We start from the raw sequence: 10,000 nt of genomic DNA, 5'->3' as shown, positions 1-10,000 counted from the left end.
TAAGCAGGGAACAGCTCCTCCGACAAAATGACAGAAGGATTAGGATAACAAGAGCACAATCTAGTGATGACGAGTATGAGGAACCAATCACAGCCCAGGAAGTAAAGGGGGCTATGAAAAGGATAAAATTACAGCACCTGGTGAGGATGGCATCACCTACGACTTACTCAATGCGCTGGTGAAGTGTCTGGGAACCTAATACTCCACCTGTTTAACAAGTCATTCCTAAGTGGAGTGTTGCCCACACAATGGAAACATGCAATAATTGTTCCCATACCGAAACCCAATGACCCTGGCAATTACAGACCTATCAGTCTCATGTCATGCACTTGCAACATGTTCGAAAGGATCATCCGAAACCGACTATTGCACAAAATACGCAGGTTAGGGGATGTGGGTCAATGGATTTGTTAAAGGACGGAGCACAGCAAATTGTATAGTTAATTATCTGCCTAATGACACAGCTAAGTACTCCCAATAAACTCTCTCCTTGGGGCAAATATTTTAAATTTAAAATACAATACCTAAAGCCACTAATACGCATATAGCGTTTCGGCCAAATATATACGAAGTAAAACCCAAACAAAAACCCATTACAGCAGAGTAGGACCCATAAAAGATGAGACTAACAATGCAACCCATCCTCGACTCTAGTCCATTACATTCAGCGGTCGACCCCACAGACGCATTCATAAATTTTAACATGCTGTTCATTCAAAACGGGAATTTTCTCAAGTATAAATTAATATTATAATATATTGGCATTTTGTGTATATATAGGCATAGGATAGGTTAGGTCAGGTGTTTAGGTTCTGTTGGCGTTTATTTGTATTTGTAGTACGTGGGTGAAGCAGTGATAGTGTTGTGATTCGAACAAACTTCGTCAGTGAAGCACTTGTTCCGGATATGTTCGAACGTCAGCAGTTGTGAGTCGTGTGTAAACCGCTTTTCATTCATAAACAGGGGGTTTGGCGGGTGCATGGAATCACTTTTGGATCTTTGTTTGGAGGACGGGCTGAACAATGTTAATTTTAAGTTGCACGATAAAAGGGCAGCAAACACACTGATCGAATACTTTACATCACTGTTCACACTAGAAAGCTTGAATGACATCCCATCACCGACACAAATGTTTGTCGGAGGTAAAGAGAATGAATTAAGGGAAATACCAATTACACGCTACACAATCAGGAAGAGCATTGACAAACTAAAAGACTCAAAAGCCCAAAGTGTGAATGTATTTCAGTCCCAAGTCGTAAAGGAACTGAACTGGCAAATTCACTATGTTTGTCAGTGAAACTCCTTTTCAGAAAATCCCTGGACCATTATCACCTGTTGAAGGTGATAATGAGACCTTACTAAGTGATCTAAATGAACTTCAAAAATGGTCAGATGACTGACAAATGCTTTTTAATGTCGATAAATGCTAGCCCTTACATGTGGGCCACAACAATCCACTTCAGAACTACCAAATTGACAGCACTACCTCACAACAGATAGATGAAGGAAAGGGCGTTTGAGTCAGAATGCATCATTTCGCCTTCTCGCCATGCCCTATGGCTGGGGGGATTGGTGCCCTGAAGCTACATCAACACCCTATACCCCCCCGAAGTGGCAAGGGGAGTTAGTGGACAATAATATTGCTCAACAAGTGGAAGAGGTAATTAAAAAAAATCATACCAGAGCTTCATCTCTCGTATCAGGAATGGATGAGGGCCACTAGGGGTAACAACACTGCAGACCAGGCATGACAGGGCGGATCTCATAGAAACCCATAAAATACTAAATTTGGAGGATGTCAATCCGGACAGTTTTTTCAAAAGGTCAGACGTAACACGAACGAGGAGCAACGGGTTCAAGCTCAAGAAACCACAATGTAGGACAGAAAACCAAAGATGCTTTCACCCATAGGGTTGTAAACCCGTGGAATCGCCTACCCGCACATGGCATAACTCTGCTTGGTATTAAAATGCTGTAGCGAGTAATCCTTATACTCGCTCCATTATCTCATTATCTTAATAGCATAACTAATTAGCACTAATTACAGAAGCTACAATCCTTTCCCCAATTACAGGTAATACTCTTCTCAGCTTGTTGGAGGGAGCTGAGGTGTAATCACCATATAAGCAAGCGATATGAGGAATGGAGGACAGTACAATTTCCCCATTCAACAATGTAGCACTCGGCGTGTACAGTTCTAATCGACCCAAGACGCTACAGCTTCGACACAGAGCAGACAGCAGACTACGACCGCATCGAGCCACCACGCTCTCGCTCCCCGAGTTCAGACACTCACAATTTGCCATTTGCCATTATCTTAATTTTATTGTACATGTGCTTGGGGTTCTACTACCCAAAATCATGCATGTCCCCTAATTATGCCATACAAATCTGCTATTAGAACTTTTACCTGAATAAACATTTAATATTCTGTATGTAAAGTAGTACTGTTAATTTAGTACTTGTGACGTGGATTGTTATGGCCCATATACAAGATCTTGCATTTAATTATAATTTACATTATAATTTGATGATGTGGTTTGTAATATTCTCATCTATGTTATGGGTATATATGACAAAACCTCATGTAAATCAGGTAGGTAGGTAGGTGTGTGGCAGTCCGTCTAATTACCCAAAGCTTCTTAGTACAGTATACGTAAGTAATGAAACTCTACGATATATTTACTCACTATATTGTTGGTGCTGAATGTAGAACATCATGAAAAAAAACTTATTTTTACTCTAAACTAACATAACTTTTATAGCAAAATTGGAATCATCTAATTACCCAAAGCCATAACATTCTCTCTTTAGCGCATTTATTATGCACCCTATACCCATCTTGTGAGCCGAAGTGAAAAGAGATACAGAGGCTTATTTATTGTAATGTTCCTGCATGCCAATGTGAGAAGGAATCCACAACATTTTTATATTTACCCTTTTGCTAAGTATTCTTATATATCTATGTCTAGCTTCCAAGACAAGCACGTTATTACATGATTGCAAACTGTTTATTGCTCGTAGTGAAGAAAGGGAGTCAGAAATAATTAAGCTGTCTACTTCAGTGTTGTCAATAATTTCGATTGCTACCAGGCTTAGAATGTAGACTTCCTGTGTTGAACTGCGAGTTAAGTTTCGTATAATTTCGTTATAAAATATGATTATTTCAGAGTAAAAATGTGTATTTCCATGTTCTACATTCAGTACCAACATTATAGTGAGTAAATATATCATATTTCTTCATTACTTACGTAATGCTAGGAAGCATCACCTCAAATGAAGTAGTTTCCTGAACCTACTGGGCCGTCATATCTACACTTGAAACTTTGTACGGAGTCTGCCTCCACACACTTCCTGATGCATTCCATTTGTCAACTACTGATACTAAAAAAGTTTTCTGTATCTCATTTGGGCACTCATTTTTCATGTTTACCTTTTTTTTTGTGTGTGTGTTTTTTGAAGGAAAGCAAAGAAATTGCACATAACTACAACTACAATTTATTTAATAAGCATTTCTAAACTAAACAAAACTTTGAGGGTAATTAATAAAAATAAAAACTAATTTGAAAACAAATCTTTCTTGAGCAACATAGGGATGCAAAATTAACATGACGATGATTTGGGCAAAGAACATTTGCCAACCCAGGGGTAGAGAATACTTGTTATTTTCTCTTTGCTTTGCTACTTAAAGCTACTCAAATCAAAGGGAAGAGTGTTTCTTCCATTTCTTCGTTGTCAGTCTGTGACTCAATACTGACTACACTGTTGTCACTGTCGGTCTCAGAATCCTCGGAATCTTGACTGTCTGTTTGAAATTTGTTGTACTCTACTTCCCTGTCTTCAGAAAACAGGTTAGTTGCCTCAAATAGTTTAATTTGATAGAATTTTTTCATATTTAGCAAGAGGGCCGTAAGTCCACTGGTTACATGCTGGAATGATGACTTCTTTATTGAGTATTTACCCGGTTCCTGTAAAACAAACACACATCATTATTTCAGGCATTTTTTAAATTAAATGTTTGTTTTCCTAACAAGTGTTTCATTTAAACTTTAACCAGTAAAAGTGATAATGATAATATTACAATTTGTGTCTACAAAATGCTTTTACTAATTTTACTTAGCTTAGACACAAACAACAATGATTAAGCTACCTGTTAAAATAATTACCAAGTAGCTATAATGCAATAACATTTATTTCAGTGGAGTAATTAAGTTAATATTGATACCTGATACTAACTTCAATTATCCAAGAGGGTGGAGCACTTTTGTTTTGTACATCATCTAGTCTTTGTGTTATCTCTTCAAGCTTTTTTCTGTAGAAATCCAAGTAACTTTTCATTTCCAGTTGAATGACATTTTGTTCTTTCATAGTCCTGTTGTACATATGCAGCTTTTCTGCAGCATTTCTCTTTTCTTGAAGATTAACTTAAAATATTCAAAAATAAAATATAAAGTAAATTATTTAATAAGGAACATGAACAAATCTGTCATTGTAGGATGCATGTATTATGTAACAACAATGCAATCATATGTAATCATTTTTAAAGTATCTTGTTAATATTATTATCTTAAAAATATAAATTAGGCATGGACTTCCATTTGTCCATTACCATAATGAGTAAGTTTGAATTAACATGTTAGTAGCTAACAATATTTATCCTCATTGACAAGGCCAATATGCACAGAAAAATAACCAAATATACTTACCATTATCAGTTGGTTGAGGAGTGTCATTATACCATGGAAAGTTGCCCTCTTCATCAATGTCCACACTAAGTTTTTCTGTATTGTCTTCATTGTAGACCGCTATCAGTTCCCTCAACTTTTTCCTGTCTGCTTCAATCTTTGCACGGTATCGTGATCTCATTTTGCTTGAAACTGAAAGAAACACTTTGTTACTAGTAAATAAGATTATAGTTGATAAATTTGTTTTGTATATACTTAGTAGTGAATACCTACACAAAAGTAGCAGAACACACTACATAAATATTTGCCAAGCACTTTTTTTTTTAACAAGCTTAGGTATACACAGCAATGTGCTGCTATCCTATTATGTATGAAAGACAACAGTGTAGATCAAAAACCTCACAGGACAGCCAGTCATACATGGAATCTGGAGAGAATATGAAATGTAAGGCTGATCTATTAGCCTCCACTAACAAAATCGGGGTACAGCACAAGAATATCTTCCAATATTCCTGAGTGTATGAAGTAATAACAAAACTCAAAGTACATCATACCATTTGTTCTGAAGTCATTGATAACAAGGCAATCACATATATAGTGATAGACAGTATGTCCTAGCTTTTGTTCACATAGTTTACAACTGGAATGATTTCCATTGGCAGATACATTACCTGCAGGCACCTGCCATAGATATTGATATCTCAACTTAATTTTGACAATTACCTATAATTACATAGGACAACACCTAAGTGAGATGGTATCCATACAAATCTACCTTAGAAATAAATGACATTAGATGTGTTTAGATAAAAAAAGTCATTGTTTTCTTGAAGTATTTTACAAACACTAAAAGATTTCTGTTTGTTTTATCAGTCCCTAACTTATACATAAGCTTTAACATACCTGCTACACCGGATATTTGGGATTTCTTGGTTCTAATTGAGTCACATACTAACTCTATCCCCTTTTGAACATCATTTTGAGAAACTGATCTGTTGAGAATAGAGGATACTGTTTACTATAATGTTTACTAAATTCAAACATGTAAAGACCCTGATTAATTAAAAAAAATTAACTTAAATTTTTAGGCAATGGTCATAATGGCATTTTATGATGGCTGACAATTATTGTACAAGAACTAAACAATTAAAATAATAAAGAAATGTTTTGGCAATTTTATGATTTATGGTACTGCATTGATTTTACAGTACAATAACCTTGTTAAAATATATAAGAGTATTTCAAAACAGTGCTTCTTACTATATATTTTACAAGCAAACCTTTTATTTAAACTCTGGGCTAAGTTGGTTAACTCTGCAATCCAGATGAGAAGTTGTTTTTCATCAAGAGATAAGTCAGCTAACTCCTTTCTTATTAACTCTGCAGCTTCTTTTGCCTATCAACAGGAGGAAAAACTGTCCTGTTAGTATAATAAATGTTGCAATTTTTATTTAATATTTTGATATTACAAAAAAAAAAACAATCCTTATGAGCCTAACTCTGATGAAGGCTGTTTAATGGCAGTAAATGTTATTTTTATTTTTATTTTTGAATGTTTTTTTTTTTCCTGTGCACTTATATTAGTGATTCATGATCATTGTTCCATATATTCAATGAATAAAGCAAATTACTTGCCTTACAAAATCTTGAAGCTAGAACACGAGCTAAAGAGTCATGTTTACGTTGGTTCCAAAAAAATGAAGATTCACTAAGTTCTTCTTCACGCTCTGAAAAAAAGGGACAAAAAATAACTCCCTTCAATGAATATGTAAAATGAAAATAATTCATTTTTATGCAGGCGATGAGTCACAATAACGTGGCTAAAGTATGTAGACCAGACCACTCACTAGAAGGTGAAGGGACGACGACGTTTCGGTCCATCCTGGACCATTCTCAAGTCAATTGTGATGAGGAAGTAGAGACAGGCAATAAATAGGCTAGAGAGAGCTGAGGAGCAAAGTAAGGAGTATTTTAGGGGATAGTAATAATAATAAGAGCTGCAGATGGCCTATTGGCCCATACGAGGCAGCTCCTATTATAACCACCAAATGAGAAGGAGATAGGAATAAGAAGACGATAGCAAGGGAGCGTAGGAGAAGACAATGAACAGAAAAAAGGGAGAAGAGTGAAAGAAAAGGAAAGAGAAAGAAAAGATAGATAAATGGAAGGGGTAAGCTTATGTTAGGTCACGTTTGTTAGAAAGATTACAGCATTTGAGTATATACTGTGAAAGGGAAGAGTCCACAGCAACAAAGCCAGGACTCAAGTTCATGTTGGGTACATTGTGTATTAGAGCCGATTTAACAAGACGGCGTCTGTGGAGAGTAGAGGCAGGAAAGATTATTTTGGAGGAAGACCAATCTATGGGATGATTAGAATCCCTCATATGGCAGAAGGGAGCATTGTTAGTGTCTGCAGACTTGACACTTCTCTTGTGTGCTTTAAGTCTGTCATTCAGTGTACAGCCAGTTTCGCCAAAGTATTGTACCAGATGAACAGGAAATAGAGTAGACACCAGCAGCAGGAGGAGCATTTTTTTTTTTTTTTTTTTTGAGGAGCACTGTGAACTAGATTGCTACGAAGTGTTTGTTGGTGTGTTAGTTAGTTCTTATTCCTATCTCCTTTTCATTCAGTGGTTATAATAGCAGCTGCCTCGTATGGGCCAATAGGCCATCTGCAGCTCTTATTATTATTACTATCCCCTAAAATACACCTTACTTTGCTCCTCAGCTCTCTCTAGCCTATTTATTGCCTGTCTCTACTTCCTCATCACAATTGACTTGAGAATGGTCCAGGACGGACTGAAACGTCATCGTCCCTTCACCTTCTAGTGTGTGATCTGGTCAACATTCACTTTTATACTATCTATAATTTACTTGCTATATTAATCAAATCCAATTCATATACACAAAGTTGTAGGGTGACACCAGGTGTTGCTAGTTACTGAAGTCATCTTCATTACACATAATAAATATCACTAACAAGTTTTAATAGATTATACCTTCCTCATTGTACCAATGCACTATAAACTAACCGGCTTTCAACATGTTTTTGGTGGTACTGTTGTACCGCGACATATAGCTGAAAATTTGCTCGGTTTCTTCACCTGTGGTCAAACCACTTCCATGCTGCCAGCGTCCTCCATACAAGACCTATAATTAAGATGTAACACACTGTAAAATAATTACAAGGAAAGAATATTAGTCGATTGCTCAAAAATTTAATTATGACTAAATACTTTATTCTGATTAATAGCTTTTTAACCCTAAAATAACGTTACATTTATACCCGTTACTTTGACAAATGATAATTATTTACCTGGCAATACCATGCATGTGCTTTTGCATGCAAAACCCCTAGGAACGGCTTTGTCTCCAGTAGGGTGAATTTTTTATTTTTTTCTTGAATTTTCAGGGCCCATGGCCAGCACTGTACTGGCATATGATGTCCTGGCAGATGTACTTGGCACTTTTGAAGTAATTTATATGGAGATAGTGTGCATAGCCAAAAACCTCACCACGAGTCATATTGCACATTTTGAGAATTACACCATGCCGGCATGATGCAAGGTTTATGCCAGTCTGGTCCAGGGATTTGTGTGTATACGATTCGTTTCGTGCCGCTTTCCACAACGAGACACCACAATTTTGGCTGTTTTGCAAATCAAATATAAATGATATATATTATATATTTATATAATACTGTGTATATATATATATATATATATATATATATATATATATATATATATATATATATATATATATATATATATATATATATATATTATATAAATACAGTATATATAAAATATATAATAAATAATGAAAAGAACCTAACCTGATGGGTTATATGAAAGTGATATAGACCAACAGAAATATAGCATCTTACTCAATATGGCTTCAGACCCCAAAAATCACCATTTATATGGTGCATGTAGCTCTTGACAAACGTTGAGTACTCTATGTTTTACTTGTTGACTTGCCTGTGGGTTAAAAAAACCTAACTACTCGTTATAATATATATATTAACTCTGTAAACTGTAAGACATCATGACTGTCTTTTCCCAATGGTGTAGTGGGTTAAGAACACTCGCCTGGCGTTTCGCGAGCGCTTTGTCCTGGGTTTGTATCCTGGCCTTGGAAGATTTACTGGGCATCAACCCTTAACTATGGCCCCCCCCTTCCTGTTTACCCAACAGTAAAATGGGTACCTGGTTGTTAATGGATTTGGTGGGGTCATATTCTGGGGAACATAGGATTAACGACTTGCTTGAAACACTATGCGTGCTAGTGGCTGTACAAGAATGTAAAAAGTCTTATATATATAAATAAAAATATAAAATCTATGTACAGTTTACAAAGTCTGTACACATAATATTTACCTTTGTTTTTAAGCTCTCTATATGGTTAAGGTGATTAGTCACATCATTGTCAGCAGCAAAGACACTCTCTGAATAATATGATTCCCTCAATCCTCTGAAAGAAACAAAATGACAGTATTTACATAATTTACATTGATTTGTTTTCAATTTTGATGATTGTGTAAATATATATTACTTAATGTTGTAATACATGAATAATGCTATTATGTATTGCATGTAAGAATTTTTCAGATATTGATATACTTACATAACGAATAATGTATTGTGATATATAAGTTGCCCTAATAGAAATGTATTAATTGTGGAAAAATAAAAATTTATCTTACAAAAGGAAAATTATTTAAGAACTGTACCTTCCAACTTTTTCATATCGGAATAACTTTTTGTTGCCATCAATATGTATGGCAAATGGGTTAGTATGACAAGCAGGGCACACGGTCTTATTGTAGCTTTGGACATTTGCAAGTTCATACTGCATAAATCTCCACTCCTGGAATGTTCTTTTAGCAGCTTCAAAGTTGATGCAACCATCCTGAAGTATATACTGAATATAGAATTTGCATGGATTAGCCCCATATATTGGGGGAGTGGGTAGCACAAGTTATAGTGCAAGATTGAAGAACTACGTTCCCAGCCTAGTACTGGGAACCTGGTTCCCAGCCTAATACTGGGAACCTTGTTCCCAGCATAGTGCTGGGAATCTAGTTCCCAGCACTAGGCCCAGATGTGGCTAAGCCATGCAAGTTGCATGAGTTAGCCATATATATTGGGGGAGTGGGTAGCACAAGTAACAGTGCAAGTTTGAAGAACTATGTAGGAAACTATAAGGATGAAATTAATGCTTTTTAGTTTTACTTTTGAATAATGTTTTGAACAGCTGGACAGCTTTTAATTCAATAAAGAGTTTACCAATTAGGAGCAATAACCAATT

General features: G+C 35.8%; 1 protein-coding gene across 1 annotated transcript in view; it reads right to left on the bottom strand.

Annotated features, from left to right (window-relative positions):
• Nucleotides 1-3,484: 3,484 nt before the first annotated feature.
• LOC138370302 (uncharacterized) overlaps nt 3,485-10,000 on the bottom strand; it is a 13,533-nt gene continuing 7,017 nt past the window's right edge. The window contains exons 9-17 of the mRNA XM_069334318.1: nt 9,423-9,613; nt 9,070-9,163; nt 7,720-7,837; nt 6,321-6,412; nt 5,966-6,081; nt 5,589-5,677; nt 4,707-4,877; nt 4,237-4,424; nt 3,485-3,968 (exon numbers count right to left, since the gene is read on the bottom strand). Coding sequence (XP_069190419.1) covers nt 3,696-3,968; nt 4,237-4,424; nt 4,707-4,877; nt 5,589-5,677; nt 5,966-6,081; nt 6,321-6,412; nt 7,720-7,837; nt 9,070-9,163; nt 9,423-9,613 — 1,332 coding nt within the window. The 3' untranslated portion in view covers nt 3,485-3,695. The remainder of the gene's footprint in view (nt 3,969-4,236; nt 4,425-4,706; nt 4,878-5,588; nt 5,678-5,965; nt 6,082-6,320; nt 6,413-7,719; nt 7,838-9,069; nt 9,164-9,422; nt 9,614-10,000) is intronic.

Source organism: Procambarus clarkii, chromosome 31, assembly GCF_040958095.1.
Source record: "Procambarus clarkii isolate CNS0578487 chromosome 31, FALCON_Pclarkii_2.0, whole genome shotgun sequence".
NCBI classification, from domain to species: domain Eukaryota; kingdom Metazoa; phylum Arthropoda; class Malacostraca; order Decapoda; family Cambaridae; genus Procambarus; species Procambarus clarkii.
The sequence above is the reverse complement of the archived record's forward strand: the minus strand, read 5'-3'. Positions and strand labels throughout refer to the sequence as shown.